Below are 26,012 nucleotides of genomic sequence, written 5' to 3'. Positions count from 1 at the left end.
TTCGTGACATTATGCAATAACAACAGATGACAAGGGACTGGACAAAGACAGGAAAAGTTCACCTGTTTCCATCAGTGACATTTTAATTGAATTGGTACAACATGTCTGACTCAGAAGGGTGAAATGTACAGAAGGAACCAGGGCCTGGATTAAGCTAAGTATGAAATGGAGGGATGAAAAGAAGACATGAACAAGGAGGATCTCTCAATGTGAGTGCATACTGCTCCTGTTAAATGGCCCCACAGGCCCTCTGACACAGAGAGGGAATATCTAAATAACGACAGAAGGCAAGAGAAAGACATGGAAATACTAACAGTTCGCCACTGGTTTCTGACAAAAGCCTGCCGTTATCTATCCCAGTTTTATTCACTATATTACAAGCTTTATACATATTAAAATGTAGAACATTAGCCATGACTACCGTATTACCCATATGAGGTGTATACACTTAATGATTAGCTTTGCTTTCTTTACAAATCCTGAATTGACTTACAGTGAATGCGTATAAGGCAAAAGACCAGCAAAGGGTTGAAATAAAGAGAATAGCGAGTGACAGTTTAAGGGGGTTCTGTCACGGTGCAGGGCCGTTTTACAATGAGGAATAAGACTAACCCAACAACACAAACAATAGGAGCCAATCACAAGTACCAGCCTTAAAGGTTCACTCCCTTGTGTAACAATGTGCATTTTTTTCAGGCTTGTGGTCAAGTTCATTAAGCAAAGAAAATGTAGGGACTACATTACATAAATGTTATTCTGGAAATCAAGTAGATCCTTTTCTTTCAAAGACAGAATGTAGACAACTATGACTGAGATGAACAACATGGCTGTTAATCACTAGCTTGTCCATTCAACCCTCAGCAGAAGATCTCAAAATTGGTACACAGACACAGGTCTGCACTGCCCTCTCGCTCAACATTGGCCAAATCCATAATACACCAGTTTAAAAAAAAAAAAGACAAATTGAATCACAAGCACGTCTCCCTATGGAAAACAAAATACTGCCACCAAGTGGCTATTGTGGGTATCAACATATTAAATCAGCAGGATAAGGTTTATATTTGAAAGCATCCATTTACTTACCCCTCAACATCACCCCCCCCCCCCCAACAATTTTGAACAATAAACTCTTGGAGTGCTTCCGACTCATTGCCTGGGTTCAGGTTGAGTATTTTAGTGTCAATGTAATGATTCAGCATCCTGTAGCATGCAATGCATTTGAAAAGCTCTGTCATTTTTAAGCTAGTGGGGTTGTAGTGTTCGTATGAGTTAGTTGTGAAATGGTTTCAGTGACCCAGACTAGTGTTATAAGGCATAATAACCTTCTGCTTTGCATTTAGGACAACTAACAAGCTCACCCTCATGCATTTTGTCAAGAGACACACACACACACACAAAAAAAAGACAACATGCATCTGTCTGGTTAGTCTTTTTCTGCGCAGAGAGGAAGGGAGGGAGAGATTCCTTGCTGCAAGATCCCATACATGTGCAATATCATTCTCAACGGGATGACCTTTTTCCACAAACCAACGATTGTCACAGGTGTTGGTTACTGCCAACCATCACCGAGAACGTATGGAACTATTGCTTTTGTCAGTCCATCATTCCAACCAGTCATAAGAGAACCCCCTGACAGCCTTGCAGCAGGGAGACAGGATGGGGGATTATGAGCTGTTCCCAGTTCAGTTCTGACTCAGTTGGCACTTTTGGAAAGGACCTCTTATCTTCTCCAGTTCTCTGTTCCACAAACCGTATACCTGAGAGAACTTTCAAACAGTTGCAGTTCCCTCCATCAGCAAGGGGTGCTATGGTCCCCAAAAGTCAATCACCTTCAGACACTTAGGACCAGGCTGTAGAGTCACTGCTGTTAGGACCAGGCTGTAGAGTCACTGCTGTTAGGACCAGGCTGTAGAGTCACTGCTGTTAGGACCAGGCTGTAGAGTCACTGCTGTTAGGACCAGGCTGTAGAGTCACTGCTGTTAGGACCAGGCTGTAGAGTCACTGCTGTTAGGACCAGGCTGTAGAGTCACTGCTGTTAGGACCAGGCTGTAGAGTCACTGCTGTTAGGACCAGGCTGTAGAGTCACTGCTGTTAGGACCAGGCTGTAGAGTCACTGCTGTTAGGACCAGGCTGTAGAGTCACTGGTTTCTTACAGGTAGACGACTGACTGGTGTTCTCCCGTTTCATGGTGATGTGGGCTCTCACAGTGCATACTCTGACGTGGAGCCAGTGTGGTACGGAGATTAAAGTCTTTCATACCGGTGTCAAAGTGTTCCCCCATCCACACACACGAGCCTGGAAACACTATGACTGGGTAAGTATGCCTTTGTGATAAAACAGGGCAAGTTCACCCACGCGGACACAGGCTGGGAATGGCATAAGTAAGCTGCCAAACTCCACCTCCAAATGGAGTGAGACTGCCGTAGAAAAACATTCCTGGGCGATTTTCAAGGGCGAGCGTGTGAGGGAATGGTTATGAAGCTTAAGTGAAATGTTGTCAAATGAGAAGCATGTATATGTTATATGCTGTAGGTTCCATGTGAGAAAGTAGTGTGTGTGTGTGTGTGTAACCCTTGTCTCCTGTACAATAGAAGTGACAGTCTCAGTGTTCACCTTCCCACAGGTGGTGCAGGAGGAGCTCCCCTCATCACTGCCAAAGACACAGTCAAAACAATAAACTGTTACAATAAACTATATGCCTATGGGGAAAATATTGATATTCCTTTCATGTAAAAAATGTTGTACTCTGCACCAGACAATGTGTGTGTACGTTACTTATTGGCATGTTGCGTCACACTGATAAGTGAGCCCTCACCTCTGTTGGCTTTGCTGGGGTAGATCTTGGTGAAGTGCCGGTACTCCTCTGGAACAGGGAAGTCATCCAGAGGGTGGAAAGAATACTTGGACTCAAAGTCATCTGTAGGGTGAGAAGGTTAGGAAGATAACAGTTCAGGTCAGGGGTGGTGGTCAAGGCCATTGAAGGGCAAAAGGGAGGAGAGGATAGACAGAACAGTAGGGAGGAGTGTGAAATGTTGGTAGTTCTCAATCCTCTTGTATTGATCCAATTGTTCCACCCGAAGGAGCCACGGATCAAGTGCCCTGAAGCACTAGAGTCATCAGTTTTCACAAATAAAGTATATATATATATATATATATAAAAAATAAAAATGATTTTAAGTCAGTTTACCCTTTACCCAACTCAAATCGATTTGACCAACTCTGATGCATAGTTCTCCCATTCGCTTTTACAGATCCAACACTTACTTGGACTGCAACATTTTATACATTCCAAAAGACTCCGAAGTAGATTAATAACCAACTCACTTTGTTAGTCAACGTAGAGAGAAACCAAATTTGAGGTCAGGTGATGCAGTATGGGGAAGAAGACTCACCGACGAAGGAGCGGGAAATGGAGGTGTGTCCATTGCGGATAGGTGGGGGAGGGGGCGGGGGTGCGGCAGGGGTACGGGAGGGAGGAGGGGGCGGCTTGCCACGGCTATGAGGCTCTGAGGGGCTACCTCTGTAGGGGGGTGGTGGAGGGGGGGCATCCCGACCCCCGTTTCGTTGAGACGACCCAGGCGGGGGTGGAGCTGTACAGACAACAAACGGTATGGTCATTAAGGAATAACAGAGCAGCCGCACTGGCGAACCAGCAGTCATTACAACACAACAGTAAGACAGGAACGCTAGAAAGACACTGTAGGCCTGTCGTGACACGCCACCTTCCTGACTGTAGCGCCACACCTTGCCACACTACTTTTTCTACACTCGTTTAAAAATGTCTACACTAAAAAACAAATCACCTCTCCTCGCTTGCCTCACATTATGATAGGTGATTGACAAGGGGAGATCGAGGTTAAACAAGAATTGTGACACAGCACAGTGAGAAAAATATTTAGAACTTAATGGGACTTGAAATGGGACTGGCCCTAACCCAGCTCCATTACAGTTAGAAGAACAAGGAAAGCACTAGTAGCAACATACCGGCTCCTCTACCGGGGGGGTCACGGACTGGAGGGGGTGGGCGTCCGCCTGGCGGGGAGGGGGAAGGCGGCGGCGGTGGCGGCGCTTGCCCACGGGTTGGAGTGTGTCCAGGTCCGGGCGACGGCTTCTTGCTGAGGGAGTTGTGTCTCTGAGGTAGCTCCGGGGCGGCTTCGTTAACCGGGCTGGAGGGGCCGTTGGTCATGGGCTGGCGGTACGGGGGAGGAGGTGGACCCAGAGAGGAGGAAGAGGAGGATGCAGAGGAGCCCCCTGACGTCAGGGGCCGGCGGTTGTTGTTGGGAGAAGGGGGTGGAGGAGGGGCGCTGTTGCGGGCCGGCACCGGGGAAGTCCCCCTCTGTACTGGCGTGGGAGGGAGGGGCTTCTCCCGGTTGTAGGAGGGGGCGGGTGGTGGCGCTTTCTGAGTCGGGGCAGGGGGTGCGTTGCCCCGGCGAGAGAAAGGGGGAGGTGGAGGAGGGGCGGAGGAGCTGTGCTTCATGCCACTGTTAGGGCTGCCGCCGCTGAGGGGGCGGGAGAGGTCGGGGAGGGAGGGCCTCTGGGATCGGGAGTGCTCCGGGGGAGAGGCCTGTTGGGCTGAGCAGTCTGTGTTGTCCTGGCGAACAGGGGGTCCGGGGGGACGAGGAGCAGCGGGGCGCGTGCCAGGAGGCGTCAGGGGTGACCTGCCAACCGAACCATCTGCACCAACAAAAAAGTAATCAGCAATTTATATGAAGATGAATTTATACATGAACAGAGAAACATTAGGACACTTCTCAGTCCAGAGTTACTACAGAAAAGAAGAGTATTGTTATGTTGTTTTAGTCATCATAATCCATTTTCTAATATTTTCACCCTGACAGAGGGTAAGGCCTTTCATATGATGAAATCTAAGGTTAGGGAACTCATTATTGTGAATCAGAAAATCTCCTTCAGGCATGCCTGACGTTCTGCCAACGCTGAAACCTGACGTTCTGCCAACGCTGAAACCTGACGTTCTGCCAACGCTGAAACCTGACGTTCTGCCAACGCTGAAACCTGACGTTCTGCCAACGCTGAAACCTGACGTTCTGCCAACGCTGAAACCTGACGTTCTGCCAACGCTGAAACCTGACGTTCTGCCAACGCTGAAACCTGACGTTCTGCCCTCTCTAAGCAGTCAAAGACCAGTGCTCAGTTTTCAACCAATTGCAATCGTGCTTTGACAAAGAAGCTTGTTCCCAAACTAATCAGCGATAAATGAAATGGAAGGGAATTAAATTGCTGTGCTAAACCTTCAACACAAGCTTGATGGACCACTCCTTCAGCGGTCCAGATTGTTTTGGGAAATCTTTGTAAGTGACACCATTAGTAAAAACAGTTAAGATATTAAATACTTGCCTCCGACTGGTCGCAATTTAGGCACACCTGCCTGGAAAAGACCTCCCATCGGCTGAATGACCCCTGACGATCCTCCTCCGCCTACATTACTAACACCAGCACCATCTCCTTTAGGCTCTGGACAGGGAAGAAAACAAGGTTAAATGACATGCATTACAATAGTAACCTATTATATGTATAATTACCCTCATGGTCTCCCATGTGAAATAAGCCTTGACCCCCCAGAGTGTGTGCTCCATGCACTACCCTAGCATCATCAGTTCTGTGCTTCTTACTTCCATCCAATCAGATTAGTCAGTAAAACACCACCAGAATAGTAGATCTGAGACAAGGGTGAACCTTAGAGGTGCTTTGGCCTTACTTTCTAAGATGGGTGCGCTCCTGTCATGTACCACGCCGACCTTCTTCAGCTTAGCCCCTTTGTGGATGTCACCGAGCAGGGCTCCTCTGCCTTTGGCCTCATCTCGGTTGAACTTAGGTGGGGTGGTGTTGGCCTGCAAGGGGAGGGGAAGAGAGCGCGCGTGTCCTCTAGTTAGCTCAGCATAGCACACTTTATGCTATCGTAGAACAGACCTGAATACATAACCCAATTTCTCATGGACAGACTACGGTACAGTAGATCTGTCATGATACAACGAGATGTGTATGATAACGAGCTGCATTAGTTTGGGTGCTTTGGACAAATCCCGATTTCACAGGAGTCTTTCGAAATTGGGATGGGCCATTTGGCCCATCGACTTGGCGTAACTAGCTGAGATTATACATAGCCTGACAGGTAACAGCTTGCAGAAAGACATGGCACAGTTGGTGCAAGGGAATTAGCCGGGTAGAACGTGTCCTTGAGGGGCTACAGTAAAATACATTTTTATAAGATTTATATTTTGTGAGTCCTTTACATCAAGTCATTAATTAGTTGTCCATTGCATAAATCCATATCGTTATGCAGCCCCGTCTGCAGAGGCCTGGTCGGTCCACTGCTCATTATGTGAATTACTTCATGTGTAAAAAAAATGTAGAGGATGATTACATGAGCGAGCAGCACTAATCACCAGAAGCGCTCTGGCACGTCCCGAATGGCACCCGATTCATTATATAGTGCACTACCCTATGGGCCCTGGTCAAAAGCAGTGCACTATTAAAGCGAATAGGGTGCCATTTGAGACACAACCTCCGATTGGGCTTGGCAGGGAAAGGACAGCACGTACAATCACAGGCCACGAGGAGAGCTTATTTCGGATTTCAGTAGTGTGCTCTCTGAACCAGGTCAAAAAAACTCCGCTTCACAATACCAGTGAAAAAGGGATCTGAGAGTTGTCAAGTTGGTTACAACTAATTCATATAAACTACACTGGAGCTAGACCTACATCATGGCTCATGCCCATTAAATATGTCCCCATCATTTGTTTGACAGAGACGGTTCGCTATTAGATCCACACAGTTGCACAGGAAACATTTTGCCTCCAGGTGACACTCCGCATACTTGAATAAGGTCTTACCTGGCTGAAGGTGGGGGGTGGAGGGGGGCCTCCAGGGGGTGGAGGGGGAGGAATGGGCATCCTGACCCGCTCAACAAGTCTTGTGGATGGCCTGGGGTCTCAGATACAAACTCAGTCACCACCTGCAATAACGCAGAAAAACATGTTTCAGAGTCATCTAGTGACATTTCAGTCTTATCTAGCATGAATTTGTCAACTAGTACAGTTAGTTAAGTAGAAGTGGTTCACTTTGATTTGATTGTTTTCCTTGCAATAAACTATATATTAAACCACGTAGCTAGCCATCTAATAAACGTTAACATACTGGTCTCATGTGACGTTACTGATGACGTCTTCACTTCGTTAGCAAGTTGGCCTATCTAGCTAGCTAGTTATGCTAGCAGAGAGCTAACGTTGGGTCAGTGTTGCTGTGTAATGGAAATGTGCCGACTGTAGATAGCGTCAAGTCATCCAATAGTGTGGAGTCTCCAAATAAACCTGATCATCGGTAGCTAGGTCAGATTAGCCAATAGTTAGCATAATTTGGTTGACTAACGTTAGCTAGCTAACCAATTAGCATACAAACTTGAAGCCATTGCGGTGGCCCTTCTGCAAAAGGATAAGCTAACTCCATACATAACAACTCAACTAGCTAGCCACCGTGTAATAAAGTATGGCTACAATACATCCTAACAAACGTAACGTTCGCTATGAATCTCAGCTATATCATACATGGCGCGAACTCATCATGGCTATCATGTTTGGCTAATGTTCATGGCTATCATGTTTGGCTAATGTTCATGGCTGTCAAGTTAGCTAACTACAGGATCTGTAGCGAGCTAACTACCTGGGTTAACCTGCCAGAGTTGGCAACCTTTGCAAGTTAGCTTAATTAGGCGAATTTCTAGCTAGATTGCTACATAATGCAACTTACTGGAGTTCCTTAGCAGCCCATTCGTTTGATATTTGACGTTTTAATTCATATTTGCTCCTTCGTTCTCGGTAGTTCCTTCATCACAAGTGTATTAATAAGTTTCAAGCTGGCCATTGATATTTCACTCCTGCATTCACGCACACGTCCTTTCACTTGCAGCAGAGACTTGCTGACGTAGAGAAGATGGAAGTGTGCAGACGGAAAATATCCAGAGATGGTAAAGAAAGCGAGACACCCCACTCCCTATTTTATTCGAGTCGGGGCGGGGCCACCCTGGTCTACCTATTGCCCCCGCCCAGCGGAGGGGAGCCGCCAGAAACGTAACATCTTCCTAGGGCAGGGAGGGGGCAATAGGGCACCAATGAGCGGTTTCAGGAAGTGAATTCTCAATACAATCACCCGTTGTGATAAATATTAGCGATAGCAATATTACTGTACAACACACAATTCATATGTTGATGTAGTGCCCATTGGTTAAGAATGTTTCAAACGCTGTCTTGAGAAGTCATGTTTTTACCGTCACTTTCTGGCACAAAGAGCACAAAATAACTACACGTACCATGAGCCTTGAGGTCTGTATCGGCAGAACACGTCACTTTACAGAGAATGATAGAGGCCTCTAATGGCCAAAAGGCCATATTCGCATGGCCAGCGCCATTGAGGGCTTCCACCATGCTTCCGCTATTTTAAAGTAGTCATAATAGTCAACTGGGTGGGGATTCCTATGGGTTGTTGTTGCCTCAATGGTGCTGCCACCGACGCTATAATGGCACATTATAGCGTCGGTGGATATATCCTGACGGATGTCTTGAGATGTTGCTTCAATATATCCACATAATTTTCCTGCCTCATGATGCCATCTATTTTGTGAAGTGCACCAGTCCCTCCTGCAGCAAAGCACACCCACAACATGATGCTGCCACCCCATGCTTCACAGTTGGGATGGTGTTCTTTGGCTTGCAAGCCTCCCCCTTTTTCCTCCAAACATAACGATGGTCATTATGGCCAAACAGTTATATTTTTGTTTCATCAGACCAGAGGACATTTCTCCAATAAGTACGATCTTTGTCCCCATGTGCAGTTGCAAACCGTAGTCAATTTTTTCTAATGGCGGTTTTGGAGCAGTGGCTTCTTCCTTGCTGAGCGGCCTTTCAGGTTATGTCAATATAGGACTCGTTTTACTGTGGATATAGATACTTTTGTACCTGTTCCTCCAGCATCTTCACAAGGTCCTTTGCTGTTGTTCTGGGATTGATTTGCACTTTTCGCACCAAAGTACGTTAATCTCTAGGAGACTTAACGTGTCTCCTTCCTGAGCAGTATGACAGCTGCGTGGTCCCATGGTGTTTATACTTGTGTACTATTGTTTGTACAGATGAACGTGGTATCTTCAGGCATTTGGAAATTTCTCCCTAGGATGAACCAGACTTGTGGAGGTCAAATACATTTTTTCTGAGGTCTTGGCTGATTTCTTTTGATTTTCCCATGATGTCAAGCAATGAGGCACTGAGTTTGAAGGTAGGCCTTGAAATACATCCACAGGTACACCTCCAATTGACTCAAATGATGTCAATTAGCCTATCAGAAGCTTCTAAAGACATGACATAATTTTCTGGGATTTTCCAAGCTGTTTAAAGGCACAGTCAACTTAATGTATGTAAACTTCTGACCCACTGGAATTGTGATACAGTGAATTATAAGTGAAATAATCTGTCTGTAAACAATTGTTGGAAAAATTACTTGTGTCATGCACAGTCGGTTGACTTGCCAAAACTATAGTTTGTTAACAAGAAATTTGTGGAGTGGTTGAAAAACAAGTTTTAATGACTCCAACCTAAGTGTATGTAAACTTCCGACTTCAACTGTATGTGAGAATGCTAGTCATTGACTACAGCTCAGCGTTCAACACCGTAGTGCCCTCAAAGCTCATCACTAAGCTAAGGACTACAACTGGATCCTGGACTTCCTGAAGGGCCGCCCCCATGTGGTAAGGGTAGGTAAGAACACATTCGCCACAATTATCCTCAACATGGGGGCCCCTCAGGGGTGCGTGCTCAGTCCCCTGCTGTACTCCCTGTTCACTCATGACTGCACGGCCAGGCACGACTCCAACACCATCATTAAGTTTGCTGATGACACAACAGTGGTAGGCCTGATCACTGACAACGATGAGACAGCCTTTGGGGAGGAGGTCAGAGACCTGACAGTGCGGTGCAAGGACAACAACCTCTCCCTCAATGTGATCTAGACAAAGGAGATGATCGTGGACTACAGGAAAAGAAGGACGGAGCAACGCCCCCATTCTCATCGACAGGGCTGTAGTGGAGCAGGTTGAGAGCTTCAAGTTCCTTGGCGTCCACATCACCAACTAACTAACATGGTCCAAGCACACCAAGAGAGTCATGAAAAGGGCACGACAAAACCTATTCCCGCTCAGGAGGCTGAAAAGATTTGGTATGGGTCCTTAGACCCTCAAAAGATTTTACCATCGAGAGCATCGTGACGGGTTGCATCACTGCCTGGTATGGCAACTGTTCGGCCTCCAACCGCAAGGCACTACAGAGAGTAGTGGGTACGGCCCAGTACATCACCGGGGCCAAGCTTCCTGACATCCAGGACCTCTATAACAGGTGGTGTCAGAGGAAGGTCCTAAAAATTGTCAAAGACTACAGCCACTCTAGTCAGAGACTGCTCTCTCTGCTACCGCACGACAAGCTGTACTGGAGCACCAAGTCTAGGTCCAAGAGGCTTCTAAACAGCTTCTACCCCCAAGCCATAAGACTCCCGAACAGCTAATCAAATGGCTACCCAGACTATTTGCATCCCCCCCTTCTGTGCTGCTGCTACTCTCTGTTATTATCTATGCATGGTCACTTTAATAACTCTACCTACATGTACATATTACCTCAATTACCGGTACCCCCTGTAAATAGCCCCGATATTGTTATTTACTGCTACTCTTTAATTATTATTCTTATCTCTTACTTAAAAAAAAAACATTTTGTTATAGGTATTTTCTTAAAACTGCATTGTTGGTTAAGGGCTTGTAAGTAAGCATTTCACTGTAAAGTCTACACCTGTTGTATTCGGCGCATGTGACAAATACAATTTGATTTGATTTGATATGGAAACGTCAGACATCCTGCCCAGTAAATTACCACAACAGTCACTTGGTGGCAGTAGGCCTATACTGTATGAAGTCGGGACACAGCCCCCACACAACCCCCACTGACTGCCTCCTTTCTCTTATGTTATCCCAGAAACCCTATCCCTATAATCAATGCTGAATCTCTACCTTCTCTTTATACACTTTATTTCATACTTCTCTCTTTTTTATGGCTCACTTGGCATCACAGTAATGGCGGTTACATTGGAGCCGTAACCCGGATCCGATTCAATGGCGCCGTTTGAAGCTGTGGGTGAGTTTATCCGGTACGATCTCCCTCTGTTACATGCACAGATGAATAAGGGTTAGTTATCAGTATATTTATCATAAGCTTTGGGTTGTTATTACTATTTGAAACTCGAATGTGGTACTGTGAGAGCAGATTTCCTGCCTCTTAGGGACACATGGGGGCGCTGTGAGACAGAGTTTCCTTTGGATTCTTCACCGCCAGCCTGCAGTGGTTTTAAAGGCTGGAGTTCGGGCCTTGCTTGACTGACAGTGAGCAATAATGACCTCAAGGCTAAATAAGATCCAATTAGCCATACAAATACACAGGAGACAGGCTAGTTAATATAGTTTGTTTATTTGAAAAAAAGTTTCAAACTAAAAATGTTCTGTAAAAATGCATATTCATAGTGTTAATTTCCCCTTCATTCATATGGTACACTCATCTCTTATCAACATCATCCTTCTATCATCCCTCGTTTCTCTTTGCCTTTTCGATCGTTTGGAAGGTAGGAATGTGCAGCGGGGTTGCTATGGAACACACACTCTACAAACAACAGGATCACAATTACGGCTTCCCCCCACACAACCCCCACCCAATCGAAATAGAAAAGAAACAGAAAGCTATATGATTATCATCGTCACAAAATAAATCTCTTTGGCATACTTCCCCTGCCTCTTACCTCGGTAAAACACACTCCCATCGTCCTCCCCAACCCCCCAAAAATCAAGACAGAAAAAAAACACATCTTCCATAACAACGCACATACTGCGTGGAAACGTCAGTTGCAGTAGCTGTAAAAGGGCGCGGGCCTGCCAGACATGACGTTTTGGATCGTACACACGTTTTATGTTGAAGCACAATGTATTAGTCCACGATACATATGTATATTGTGTCAGTTGAGTGTCTGTAACTGTTGGTGAGCAAGACCGGTCCACAGGAACAGAGGTGAACCAACCGCACCAGCTGAACTTGTGGTTTAGTGTGCTTGGGAGACCACTCGACTTGGAGAGAGTGGTTGTGGACAAACCTTGGAGGGAGAGGGTGCTTGTCTTGGAACCTCAGACCCAGCAGCAGTCTGGATCATGGACTGGGCTGGGGGGATAGACAGTTATAGGCAGCACTGCTGCTGTTCCAATTAGCCACCGGTCTCATAACGTGACGAATAGGATTTCTTGTCTGAACTCAATGTTACTGGTTATTGTTGAGGACTACTGTATGTGGCTCTGCATACCGCCATGTAAAGTATACACATGACGAAAATGTAAAATAATGTGCAAGGTAAATATGCAAGGAAACGTCTACAACCAACACAGCATCTAAAAGTTACATTTCAATTTCCCTCCACATTAACTGTAACAAAGCAACTTTTCATTTTGAGGAACACTAAATTCTTGTTATTGTTTTTTTAAATTTATTTTTCTTGTGTTTTCTGACAACAGCCCCTGATTGGCCAATGTCTCCCCATGAAATAGGAGTTTCCCTTTGTGAAATCCTCGTTCAGCTGTCCCTCCATGGTGTTCATGCCATTTTCACTCCTTCCATTTTGTGCCTTCAATGGAAGAGGCAGTTATTTAGACATAAGTCATGTTTCATGTGGTCTTAAAATGTTGCAATTATGGTATGTTGAGTTATTCATATGTGTACTATGCAATTGACTATGTAACTACAGAGCTGAGCTGTCTGTGTTTTACAGCCATTCTGGGCGTGTGTGTTTGTGTGTATGTGTGTGCTGGGGAACGTACGGGCTGAGTCTGTGCATTAGAGGAGCGCTGTGTAGCTGTGTGTGTGTGTGTGTGTGTGTGTGTGTGTGTGTGTGTGTGTGTGTGTGTGTGTGTGTGTGTGTGTGTGTGTGTGTGTGTGTGAGTATGCATCTATATCACTGACCTTGCACTGTGTGTTAGAGGGGCTCTGGGTAGGCCTGTCGGGGATCATAGGCCATCTCAGGCATGTACTGCTCATGCATCTCTGCTTCCAGTGGCATCCCGTCCACGCCCAGGTCAGAGTAGATGTAGGGGGGGTAGCCTCCATCCAGCTCTGAGGAAAGGAGGGAGAGAGAGATGAGAGACATATAGAATTCACAGGCCAACAGAGAGGCAAGCTCATCTGGTGTATTGACATTGACTGACAGTGTGCAAGCATCCAAATTATTAGACAGGCAGTCAGAAAGGGGCTTTGCTCCCATCAGCAGACGTTTTCCTGTGACGGATGGAAAGAAGAACAGGAATAACAATCTCTTCACCTTCACCTCTATTCTATTCCATTAATGCTATTTCATACCCTGTTTAATAATGTGAGCACTGCGATATGGATTAAGCGTCAGCAGCGAAAGGACGGATGGTGACTGATGTACCACGCACCGCACACGCACACGCACGCATATTCACACACTGGGGGATATATGAGGGATAGAGTTCAGAATTATAATTAAAGATATTGAGATGAGGAGGATTTACTGTATGCAGAGAGAGGGATGGACGCGAGGAGAGGAAGACAGAGTGGAGATTCACAACTAGGACATATGACAGAGACCTAAGCTTAGCTAGAGAAAGACGCCGCATGACTGCAAAGAGATAAAGTAGTGACCGATAGAGCTAGGGGAAAAAACAAAAGATAAATTCACCAGATAGAGAGAGACAGGGAGAGTGCCAGTGTTTTCTATAGAGGAGAAGTTACGCAATCACAGGAAGGAGGGAGGAAGCATTAGCCGAGCAGTGGAAAAGAGAAAGTGTGTGTCAACTCAGCAGCGTGTGTGTGTGTGTGTGAGAGAGAGAGCGGGATAGAGTGCGGGAGATCGCTTGACGATGATAGATGGCCAGTTAATGGAAATGTAAATGACATGGAAATGTGACCAGAGGGGAAATAGATAGATACCTCTGTGAATTTAATTCCATCCCAGCTGACAACACCCCTCCTCCCTCCCTTACCACCCCCCTGTCACCCTCCCCCCTCTCCAGGGCATGGAGGGAGCAGACACATCAGAGAGAAACACACACACGTGAACACACATGAATGGACATGAATGCACGCACACACACACACCCACACCCTCCGCAGTGTGGCCAGGGGGCCGAGTGCATTGTATAAACAGCAGGGGTCCCCCACACTCCCTGGGGTCTGATGGACTGCTGACGGGAAAAGGACAAGACCTGGCTCCGGCTTTCTATAGACACGTGTCTCTGGATTTCCTCCTCTTCTCTGATGCTCACTACTGTGTATGTGTGTATGTGTACGCGTGTCTATGAGAGAGAAACTCAATTATTTGTTTTTCTTCCCCCCCCAATCATGTTCAAGTACGTGTTTGTGTGTGTGCGTGACTAGTGAGATGAGGGCAGACTTTGCTGTGACATTGCTTGCACGTTGATTTAATGATCACCCTCTGGCACACACAGTCCACTGTCACTCGTCACAGCCACTAACAGGAAACCAATCAAGTGGCACTTAACCTAAATGAGGTCTGACTCTGGTGTGTGTGTGTGTGTGTGTGTGTGTGTGTGTGTGTGTGTGTGTGTGTGTGTGTGTGTGTGTGTGTGTGTGTGTGTGTGTGTGTGTGTGTGTGTGTGTGTGTGTGTGTGTGGTGTCAATCCATTTCAATCCGTGTGTGTCAATCCATCTCTGCCTCTCTGTCTTCTGGTCTGTGATCTATCTCGCTCTTGCCTTTTTTTTGGTGAAAGGAAGTAGTGTAATGTAAGATGTTCGTTGCAGTAGTATAATTAAGCATTAAGGCCTGAGGAGGTGTGGTATGTGGCTGATGTACCATGGCGAAGGGCTGTTCTTACGGACGATGCAACGCAGAGTGCCTGGATACAGACCTTAGCCGTGGTGTATTGGCCATATACCGCAAACGCCCATGGTTATACCCATGGTATACAGTCTGATATACCACAGCTTTCAGTCAATCAGCATTCAAGGCTTGAACCACCTGGTTTATAATCTAGCATAGTATACAATAGTTGTGTACATTGGTGTATTGTACGATTGGACTGTCCACACTCACCATCTGCCAAGTACGCAGCTTGCATGGGTACAGCATTGTGGGCCTGGAGAGAAAGAGAGAGATTGAGAAATATTAATGTAAATCTGTACCATTCTAACTTCAAAACACTATACTTTCACCGATCCCCTTCTAAAAAAACAACAGAGGTAGACAGTGACTTTATACCTGGTGCCAACGATGCTCAGTCAGTAAATCTATCCCTTTGGAATTCGATACATCCTCATGGCGGATGTAGTGTAAACAGTAGACCTGTTTGCTTTGGGCCTCCCTGTCTCCTTTCCCCTTGACAACCTGATGAGTCAGCAGGTTCCCGGCTCGATGTGATTGATTAACATCTGGGCCAGATCTGCCACTAATCCAATCGGTGAGCCTCGATAGTGGTAATTATCCAATGAGCTTTTGGAGCCTGTGGCGATGTGTGGGGCTCGGAGATACTTAGCGTAGTAGGCATGCAGGTTTTGAAATCATGTACAAACACTAGATAGAGTTAGTTGTCGGGGATTCTTTCTTATAGTAATGCAAGCATGGAAGGTAAACATACAGATTGATTACTGAGTGGTATCGACTGTGTTGTGGTGTGGTGTGTATTTTGAATTTGCTACAGTTCTTCCCTGAAGCAATGACTGACCTGAGAAATATTGGATTGGTTTAAAGCAATCCAAGGGTGGAGGCCAGTCAAGCCCCTAAAGACAAAGGAGATGAAACTTAAAGGTGTTCAAACAGGGCCAGCCACTACTGATCCCTGTACTGATCGCTCCCAGGCTATAGGCGGCGTCAGAGGCAGAGGCTTACCATCTCCCAGGCTATAGGCGGCGTCAGAGGCAGAGGCTTACCATCTCCCAGGCTATAGGCGGCGTCAGAGGCAGAGACTTACCATCTCCCAGGCTATAGGCGGCGTCAGAGGCAGAGGCTTACCATCTCCCAGGCTATAGGCGGCGTCAGAGGCAGAGACTTACCATCTCCCAGGCTATAGGCGGCGTCAGAGGCAGAGGCTTACCATCTCCCAGGCTATAGGCGGCGTCAGAGGCAGAGACTTACCATCTCCCAGGCTATAGGCGGCGTCAGAGGCAGAGGCTTACCATCTCCCAGGCTATAGGCGGCGTCAGAGGCAGAGGCTTACCATCTCCCAGGCTATAGGCGGCGTCAGAGGCAGAGGCTTACCATCTCCCAGGCTATAGGCGGCGTCAGAGGCAGAGGCTTACCATCTCCCAGGCTATAGGCGGCGTCAGAGGCAGAGGCTTACCATCTCCCAGGCTATAGGCGGCGTCAGAGGCAGAGGCTTACCATCTCCCAGGCCGCAGGGTCGTGTTTGAAGAGTGAGTGGGTGAGCTCCACGGACACACGCTTCCTGTAGTCAGAACTCTTGTCCTCCGAGATACGGAAGAGAACGGCTGCCGCATAGGTGGCTGTGAGGGAGAGGTCCGGGAGAGACATGGAAAGAGGGAGTGGGGGAAAGAGGGAGAGAATAAGGAAGAGATATCAAGAGGTTGTTTGTCATTGCCTCTATGCTATGACAGTTATGATGAGTACTCAAAATGCTAATCGGGTACATTGAGAAACATTGAGAAAGTGAGATGGGCAGAGAGAGGTGGGAGGCAGAGATATAGAGAAATTTAAAGAGACAGAGAGTCATGTTTGATTAGTCAGCACACATTATTAAAAGGAGATGGAGAGAGCCCAGGGAGAGATAGAGAAAGAGGTCATATTTGTTTGTAAGAGGTCTGTGTGCATATGCTTGTGAGAGAGAGAGAGAGCGAGAGAAAGAGAGAGAGAGAGATAAAATAAAGTGTGGCTTATGGTGTGTTTGTTTGTGAAGACTTGTGTGTACACTTCGAAAAAAGGTTTACCAAAAGGATTCTTTGTTTGTCCCCATAGTAGAACCCTTTTTGGTTCCCGGTAGAACCCTTTTTGGTTCCATGTAGAACCCTCTGTGGAAAGGGTTCTACATGGATTTCAAAAGGGTTCTACCCAGTACCAAAAAAGGTTCTACAAAGGGTTCTCCTATGGGGACAGCTGAAGAACCCTTTTAGGTTCTGGATAGCACCTTTTTTTCTAAGAGTGTAGGAGTGTCATGTGTGTGTGTGTGTCTATTTGTATGTACAGTATATGGGACTGTTTTGAAAGCCCAAGTCTTTAAAGAAGATACATTTGATTGTTTGTTGAAAGTCCAAGAGTCCAAGTGCTATATAGAATCCACTAAAGCGTAAGCTGCTGCTTATGACGAGACTGACCGATGCCCTCGTTGCTGGAGTGCAGCAGCTCCATGAGCGGGGCGGAGGCTCCCTCTGCGTCGATCATCTCCGCAGACTGCTTGTCCAGGGCCAGCTCACACAGCACCCCCGCAGACACGCGCTTCACATTCTCCACGTACGAGTACAACAGCTACGGACGGATGGAGAGAGGAAGGGAGAGCTCAGACACATCTGCTGAAATACACCAAAACTCACAAGTACACACACACGCTCACTTATTTTCACTCTCTTTCCCACGTTCTCTCTCTCTCTCTCTCTCTCTCTCTCTCACACGAGTGCATACAACACCAACTGAGAGTTTGGTGTACTAGACATTAACCTGTACAAAGAGTGGGATGGTCTGCATGCTGGCGATCTCTCCCCTGTTGACGGGGTCTCTGGCCAGGATGTGCAGGGCTCCTGTACAGCCCTCCACTATCTCCTCCATACGAACACCATCCTGGGAAGAGAGTGGGGAAGAGATTTAGGAAGTGTGTGTGTGTGTGTGTGTGTGTGTGTGTGTGTGTGTGTGTGTGTGTGTGTGTGTGTGTGTGTGTGTGTGTGTGTGTGTGTCTGATCTACTTCACGTAAGCTGGTTTGACAATCTTAACAATACAACAGCTGGGCACCATTCACTTTGACACTCACTTCAACACCCTGTAAAATGATTAATAGACTTGAGAGGGTGTATTGGCGTGTATGTATCCTGCCTCATGTTTAAGTAAACCATTTACAGACAACGAGCAAGGGGAATGGGCCTGTTGTGCTTAGTAATCCTTTTTGGCTTGCCGGAAAAAGCTGACAGGTGAAAACCCGAAACAGGTGGGAGCATATGTCTGCAACCGTCTGCTGAGAATCAGTGAAAAACTCCCTGGTTGTCTCTCACAAACTTCGCCTACATTTCCTATTTTCCCTCAAACCACAGCTCTCTGTCTATGCGTGTGAGTCTTGTTGTGCAGCTCAGAGTTCAAAGTGGGCCAGTGGACTGAAATGGATCTCTGTCACTGGGTCTCCCTATAGGCCATCTGGCCTAAACCGGGTTGGAGAGGTCTGGAACGGGGCGTGTGCTGGAGCTGTGGCATGGTGTTGACCACTGGACTATCCAGCAGGGACCCTGTGTGACGCATTGCACCCCTTTACTGAGTCTGAAATACAACCTACTTGTTTTATCGTGTGAGGAACTGTTTCAAACACAGAGAATGCAGTCTTGGAATTTGTGTGATTTGATGTGCAGAAGTGTTGAAAGAATGTTTGCCTTGAGTGCTTCTGTGTATTTGAATTCTGTATTTGGCTGAGGTGATTGTGTGATATGGCTAGCATGTAATGGAGTGGATTCATCCGTGGTACGTGGGTTGCAAAGGAGGCGACTCCCTCTGTATAAGTGCTGTAACTGTGAGTGACTTGCATATTTGTGGTGAAGGTGACATAACTTCTATCATTATGGATTATGACAGTGTCATTCCTGTGATAGTGAGTCTTTTGTGTTGAATGGTGTCGTGACTGACCTGGTACGTCTGCTGAGAACTGGAGGCGTGTCTCTGGGTGTCCTGGTGAGCCTTCAGCAGCAGGTTGACCAATCGGGGGATGGCTCCAGCATCCCTCAGTGGGGCCTGATTGACTGGGCACAGGGCCAGGTTACGGATCAGACCAACCGTGGCCTATGGGAAAGAGAGGGGAGGCGGGTTGAACGTAGCTGTATGGAAAAATCATCAATATAATCTCTGTTACTGCTACAATACCTTATACACAAATACATGATATACTGCATGATTCTGAGAGTGCATGTATGAAAGCATACAGTACACATCTATTAAGGACTTGGCAGTGCAGTGTGGCGCTCATGTGAAAGAACGCATAAGATATACACCTATATGTGCGACTGTGCAAGCGATGCAAGCTGCGGCAATGTAACTGCAGTCACATTTAACAGAACGTGAGATGCCATCTCCTGAAAGGATGGTCTGGCTTACCATAACCCTGCCCTGTCCTCTGATGTTTCCTCCCATTTCACATACCCCGACCCCTAGCCCCAACAGGGGCCAGTAACATCTTATATAAAGTCCCCTATTAAAAACCACATCATTCATTTCACATCATTAAATAACAATATCCCCTTTATTAAAAGAGCTCCGGCTGGATTGAGAATCCTCCACTGGTGTGTGCTGTGATGGAGATCGGGTTGCCTAATTCTCCACACACACACATGCACACGCACGCACGCGCAAACACGAGCACACATAAACATTTCCTGCTGTCTGTCAATGAGGAGTGCAGATCAGGAGGAAAATTCAGGCATGGCTTGTAGCGTCTGCCTCCGTACCGCACTGAGAGAGAGAGAGAGAGAGAGAGAGAGAGAGAGAGAGAGAGAGAGAGAGAGAGAGAGAGAGAGAGAGGGAGGGACACGGCGGAACGATTGGCTAATTCAGACTGTAAATGAATTATTAAATCCCGCTTAGGCACAGCCATGTATGTGTACGCAGTCACAGATGAACATACACACGAGTGCATCCCAGCATTCCCAGGTAAATATTTATATGGCTCTCTCTGCTTATCCATATGGGTTTGGACAAACACACACACACACACACACACACACACACACACACACACACACACACACACACACACACACACACACACACACACACACACACACACACACACCACACACACACACACACACACTCCGCCACAGTATGAGATTTAAATTCAGAAGGCGTAAATGAGTGATTAGGCACAGTTTGGTGCAGAGAGACCTTCTGGCTGACGTAGTGCAGAAGGAGGCAGAGATAGAGGAGTGTGTGTGTGTTATGGAGAGAGCAGTGTGTGTGTGAGGGAGCTAGCTGTGTGTGTGTGTGTGTGTGTGTGTGTGTGTGTGTGTGTGTGTGTGTGTGTGTGTGTGTGTGTGTGTGTGTGTGTGTGTGTGTGTGTGTGTGTGTGTGTGTGGTGTGTGTGGGGGAACTAAATACTAGTCAATCAGAGCTAATGAACTCAAAAAGCCTAATATCCCCCAAATGGGAAGTGTTGTATACATGGTCAAGTAATCGGGAACAAGGTGCCAATACATGGATAGCTGGCTACCAACAGGCCTTAGAAAACCACAGCACCTTCCTTTCACTTGGCGCAGAGGACGAGAGACGTCCATGTTTACCTGGTGCTACAGATGGGGGAGATGTGTCACTGGAGTCACGAAGACACACATGGCCACTTGTCAAGTGTACATGCATAGGCCTACATGCACACACAGAGAGTACAAATACTCTTAAATGGATTGCTTTCCTCTTTCCTTTAAGACCAATGACGGGTAGAAAATACTAGATGGCTGCCTACCATAGTGCTTTCACTCACTCATCAAATACTTTCAGATCAGAATTGAAGGAAAGGACACAAAGAAAGAACACCTCGATGGACTATTGGGACACAACCGCGACACACAGAGAGGCTAGTGCACATCGGGGTAAAAATAAAGGGCCATTCTTGTGGACCAGTGCCCATGGGAACAGAGCAGGACAGCAAGACACACAAGCACACTCAAGGGTTCTGATCCGATTGGCATGAATTGAAGCGTGCTTCACGGATGCTGCTTGCTGGGAGCGAATCAGAGGAGCATCTCGAAACCAATCAGACACTGAAGCACGGGGTTGGAGGGGGAAGGGAACCTCACCTTCCTTATCATACTAGTTAACTGTCTAGATCATATGAGAGGAAAACTACCAATCATAAAGCAAAGATGACATTAATTGGTAGGTGGTATTTTTAAAACAATGATAATGTACCATTGATATTACTATTACTGGTATCCAACTATTGCTATACTGTATTACTATTGATATTACTGTTATGCCTACTATCACCTTAATATATCTACTGTATATCAATAGCATAGACAATAATGCTAGATATTGGTTTACCCTCATACTAGGCTGACATCTTAGCATGATTTACTTCATTTGATTATTCTGGCAAGTTGAGCATGTAACTAACTTGCTATCCTTAAATCTACCTGCTGTCAAAGATGGGTGTGCATTATTCCCTGATGAAACAATAACACATTGATATAAACGCATAAGGTAGCCACTGGATTCAGAGAAAAATCCAACCAATCTTGTTTTCATTGCAACAAAAAAAATGACAGCGACGGCCTTGCAAATCCCAGATGATGTTATCCTTGTTTCACAGTGACATTGTTGTGTGACACATACTGCATCTCTCTCTCTCTCTCTCTCTCTCTCTCTCTCTCTCTCTATCTTTGTGTATTTTCCCTCCCTCCCTCCATCGTTTTCTCCAAAAACAAAAACAAAAAGCCAGAGAGGTGACAGTGGGAGCCAGCGGGTGTTGTCCCAGCAGGATTATGGGAGGCACGTCCTGTGCCCTGCCTCGGGGTACAGCCCAGAACCCTGCCTGCACTACATCTCGCATCGTGAACAAGTTCATCCCCTATGCAGGTCTCACTCTCTCCAAAATATTCCCTCTGACCTGCTTTAATTGAAAAGTAATTCTTCATTAAAGTACTACAATTTTCAAACGACACTTCCAACTAAATGAAGGGCTCTAGTCGATCTCTATGCTGAAGTGTTACGGATTCCGCAATAGAAATGTTGAGGACATTTCCGATTGGGCCGACATATGCAGTGTTCACTATGAATAAAGTCTCCACTAAACATTCAACCACGCTGTAAAGCTGAACTTCCGCAATGCAAATTAAATAGAGCCCTATATAGTACAGCCATGTTGTTTCCAATTAAAGCCTCAAAGAAAATGCATTAATATGTACAGTGCATCATACATTGCAAATAAGGGGACAATGAGTGGTGGCTGTATGCAATGATTTTAACCTCACTCAAGCGCCCGTTAAATAAGGAATCATTGAAGACTGACTTCAGCTGCTGGATATAGACACGTAGACAAATGGATGGACCACAACCAGTTATTTAGGTAAACAAAAGAATCACAAAGACAAAGCAGCCAACCAAACAAAACAACTGAACACTCAAGCCAGACAAAACAACCACAACCAGCCTGCAAACTCTTTGACCCTTCACCTTCAACTTAACCAAAGTTCAGTAATTGAGCTTCCAGCCAGACAAAACAACGAGCCAGACAAAAAAAGCACAGTATACCTTTTTCTCAGCTCATTCCCACTCCCATCCCCTCCCCAACCAACTATCTCCCCCCTCACCTTCACCACAGGCCAGTAGTGGGGCTGCCCCAGCAGCTTGACAATGGCAGGAATACCATAATGCAGCCGCACAGCATTCTGGGCCAGCTCGGCGTCCTGGTGGCGTGACGTCAGGTGGCGCAGGGCGCAGACGGCGGGCTCGGCCACGTCCTCCTTTTCTCCGGCCCGCAGCACGGCGTGGATGAGCGCCTCAACGCCGCCGCACTGCGTGACCAGGGCCTTGTTGCGGGAGTTGTTGCAGGTGAGGTTGGACAGGATCCCTGTGGCGCACGTTAGCATGTTGACATCGTCCGAACCCAGCTGTCCCACTAACACCTGCAGCAGGCCGTCCAGACCCTCCTACAGACAGAGAACGGGGGAGGTAGGAAGAGAGGCGGGGATTGAGAATTCTATATTTGTCTTTGTTTGTTCATTATATGTTTTAATGTAGAACTCCAACTATGTTACTGTCTCTGTGGAACTCGATGGTACTGTCTTTAACAGGGGAGAACGACTGCCTCATTGAAGCCACAGAAGTTCAAGGCCGATCGCGGGAGAAAACAGGATCTCCCATTATAGAGAATGGAAAAATGTCAATCTTTGTGGTCCGTCTTCATATAAATAAATACATGTTTTGAAGACAATCATGGTACCAATAATTGTTTTTCTAACACACCAGATGTACAGTATGTCCTTGAACCGATTATTTTAAAATCGCAGAAGAATTTAGTTTGCGAACGGCAGCCTGCCGTACCCTGGTCGGCCTTCAACTTGAATTACTCAATGAAAGCGGGCAGCACGGAGCTAGCCTGCAACGTCACTTCCTGAATTAGCTCAAACTGTGCATGTTACATCTCCATGAGGCGCAATCTTAACCGACTTAATTTGGCTTCAATGCACTATAGAGTCTTCACATAGGAATAGATACTGTCACGTGATCGATGGCTTTGTTCATTCATATATATATAGTCATTGGTCTTTATAAACTCTGTACTATCTCTGTATTACTCTATGGTACGGTCTCTGCGGATTCAAAATGGACTCCTGACCTCTTACCTGTTTAGTGGCAGCATCAGACAGGTTCCTCAGGGTCCAGAGGCAGTTCTGTGTGAGGCGCTGGCTGGAGCCAGTCAGGTGCTGTCCCAGGGCTTGCATGCCCCCTGGAAGGATGAGAGAGGGAAGGTTAAATGGCTCTTTTATGGTAAGGATGAGATAACAAACACACGCACAGACACACACATATGTACGAACACACACATAACACACACCCTCCCCAAAAACACACACACACACACACACACACACACACACACACACACACACACACACACACACACACACACACACACACACACACACACACACACACACACACACACACACACACACACACACACACACACACACACTCACTCACTCACCAGCTTCCACTATGGCGGGCTTGTTGCTAGGGCACACTGAGAGAACTTTAAGCACACGGCTGGTGGTCCACAGCAGTTTCTCATAATTATAGTTCCTCATGATGAAGACCAGCCCCTCAGGGCCCCCATTAGCTAGGATGATAAGCTGAGAGGAATAACAATGAAAACACTGTCATATACAATTAAATTTCGTTACAGAGTTTGGACATTACATTACATTATGAATTGTCTCACATATGATTGTTAGAGTAATAATAGCAGTATGTGTATTTGATTTAATTATATTCACTTAATGTTCATCATATTACTGATGTAATAGAGGGTACATTACTAACACCATACAGGGTTTTACATTTGCTGCACCAATGCAGCTGCAAGCAGCCAGTGGTAAGGACATGTACAGTGTGTGAGTGCTTGTATGTGTGCATGTACACACACACACATCACGTGCATATACACCCTTGCTCTCCTGCAGTGCAGCTGCAGGTGGCACTAAAAGGGATCACGCTTATGCGTGATCCCTTTTAGTGTGCCAGACCTGCAACCACACACACACACACACACACACACACACACACACACACACACACACACACACACACACACACACACACACACACACACACACACACACACACACACACACTGTGAGAGTAAAATTGCAAGATTATGTCATAATGCTGTAATTGCATCACAGGGTTGTTTTGTTTAATGCAACAGAATAACGGGTTGTTAGAACTCTCATCTGTGTGTGTTCTACTGAGGATGGGCCTCTGGAAGATTTACGATGTTTTTGGGTGATACCGCATTCCACAGCATGAGTTAATGTTTATGTTCTATAAGGTACCAGGGAGAGATGACTCCAGGGCCAGACCCTGGTCTCTACACAATCAGATACTGTCTGCTGTGAATTATAAGTATCTTTCATACAAATCTTCACCTTGTAACCCATTCCATACATCTGTTGTTTGTCATGTAGACTGAAGGGGGTGTATCTTGGCTATAAAAGACCTTTGTACCTTTGTCTCGGGGCTCTCAACGAATCATCTGAGGGTGATTCGTCGACCAGTCATCATTAACGTAGAGTACTCAATCGATTCACTTTATATGTGTGTGTTGTATTGACCTGCTCTCTTACTAATAAGTGAATAAAGATTTAGTTGAAGTATAACTCTGACTTGTATGATAAGTTTGTCTCTCCTTAATTGATAGTAAAGAAATTAACCACCACAACACACACACACACACACACACACACAGTCCCCTGGCTGCAGTGAAGATGCAGGTAGTCCGTGCCAATACTACTATGCCAAATATGATGGCTCAAGCATTATCCACAAAGACTCCCCCCCACCACACACCTTGCTCTCCTGGTTTCCGTAGGAGAGCAGCTGCAGGCAGTCAGTGGTGATGGCCAGGAACTTGGGGTTGCTCTTCTTCAGCAGGGGCACCATCCTCTGCAGGCCGTCGGCCAGGCGCACCGCCATCTTGGCACCCTCCTGATGCAGTAGCAGGTTGTGGAGGGTGGTGATGGCATAGAACAGCACTGACTCCATGGGAGAACTGAGGGAAGAGGAGAGGGGAGGGAGGGGAGAGGGAGAGAAATAGGGAGAGTAGGTTGAGAAAAAGAGAGAGGCAGAGGAGAGCAGAGGAAGAGAGGGAGGTATGAGAGAAATTAGCATGACCTTTCTTTTCCCAATTAGTTCCCTCTGAATTTAATTTGCTTGAATTTGTTAAAAAAAAAATGCCCTTGCTGCTCTTTGTATCATTAAAAAGCACATATTTTTCTATCGTGAATCTGCATCTAAGTCCCTATTTGACAGTCTTGTACAGGTAGGTTTTTCCATTTGTATTTATCTGAATTATGTGTCTGAATTAATTAAATGTCTTGATTTAGTTTCTGTCTAATGCCTCCTAGACTGTTATACAGGGTTTATACTGTGTGAACCGAGATAAAGAGACTCTCTACCTCTATGAGAAATGAATATGAAAAATGGCCACCACTTATCGTGAAGTTAAAATGAGCCTGGTGGTCAGGTTGAAATGATG

General features: G+C 46.3%; 2 protein-coding genes across 7 annotated transcripts in view; both read right to left on the bottom strand.

The window, feature by feature from the left end:
* Window positions 1-57: 57 nt before the first annotated feature.
* LOC106607500 (WAS/WASL-interacting protein family member 2) lies at window positions 58-8,003 on the bottom strand. The gene is made up of 8 exons (XM_014204502.3): window positions 7,765-8,003; window positions 6,852-6,973; window positions 5,717-5,849; window positions 5,356-5,472; window positions 3,985-4,674; window positions 3,393-3,590; window positions 2,816-2,917; window positions 58-2,650 (listed from the first exon to the last, which is right to left on the bottom strand). Exons 2-8 carry the CDS (start codon window positions 6,909-6,911, stop codon window positions 2,610-2,612), a joined length of 1,341 nt encoding a protein of 446 aa, XP_014059977.2. The 5' UTR covers window positions 6,912-6,973; window positions 7,765-8,003; the 3' UTR covers window positions 58-2,609.
* Window positions 8,004-11,494: 3,491 nt separating this feature from the next.
* LOC106607413 (junction plakoglobin a) overlaps window positions 11,495-26,012 on the bottom strand; it is a 69,549-nt gene continuing 55,031 nt past the window's right edge. For all 6 annotated transcript variants that reach the window (XM_045720621.2, XM_045720622.2, XM_082976691.1 and 3 more), the window contains 11 exons: window positions 25,325-25,526; window positions 23,964-24,108; window positions 23,599-23,702; window positions 22,564-22,902; window positions 18,890-19,042; window positions 17,725-17,844; window positions 17,385-17,535; window positions 16,438-16,559; window positions 15,154-15,196; window positions 13,044-13,193; window positions 11,495-12,708 (listed from right to left, as the gene is read on the bottom strand). In XM_045720621.2, coding sequence (XP_045576577.2) covers window positions 13,057-13,193; window positions 15,154-15,196; window positions 16,438-16,559; window positions 17,385-17,535; window positions 17,725-17,844; window positions 18,890-19,042; window positions 22,564-22,902; window positions 23,599-23,702; window positions 23,964-24,108; window positions 25,325-25,526 — 1,516 coding nt within the window. In that variant the 3' untranslated portion in view covers window positions 11,495-12,708; window positions 13,044-13,056. The remainder of the gene's footprint in view (window positions 12,709-13,043; window positions 13,194-15,153; window positions 15,197-16,437; window positions 16,560-17,384; window positions 17,536-17,724; window positions 17,845-18,889; window positions 19,043-22,563; window positions 22,903-23,598; window positions 23,703-23,963; window positions 24,109-25,324; window positions 25,527-26,012) is intronic.

The sequence above is a fragment of the Salmo salar genome, chromosome 06 (assembly GCF_965601325.2).
Source record: "Salmo salar chromosome 06, fSalSal1, whole genome shotgun sequence".
Lineage (NCBI taxonomy): Eukaryota > Metazoa > Chordata > Actinopteri > Salmoniformes > Salmonidae > Salmo > Salmo salar.
The sequence above is the reverse complement of the archived record's forward strand: the minus strand, read 5'-3'. Positions and strand labels throughout refer to the sequence as shown.

Coding starts and splice junctions, on each gene's coding strand:
- LOC106607500 (XM_014204502.3), bottom strand. CDS start 6,911: ATGCCCATTCCTCCCCCTCCACCCCCTGGAGGCCCCCCTCCACCCCCC. Junction 5,473..5,716: donor GAGCGCACCCATCTTAGAAA/GTAAGGCCAAAG, acceptor TTCCCTGTCCAG/AGCCTAAAGGAGATGGTGCT. Junction 4,675..5,355: donor TAAATTGCGACCAGTCGGAG/GCAAGTATTTAA, acceptor TTGTTGGTGCAG/ATGGTTCGGTTGGCAGGTCA.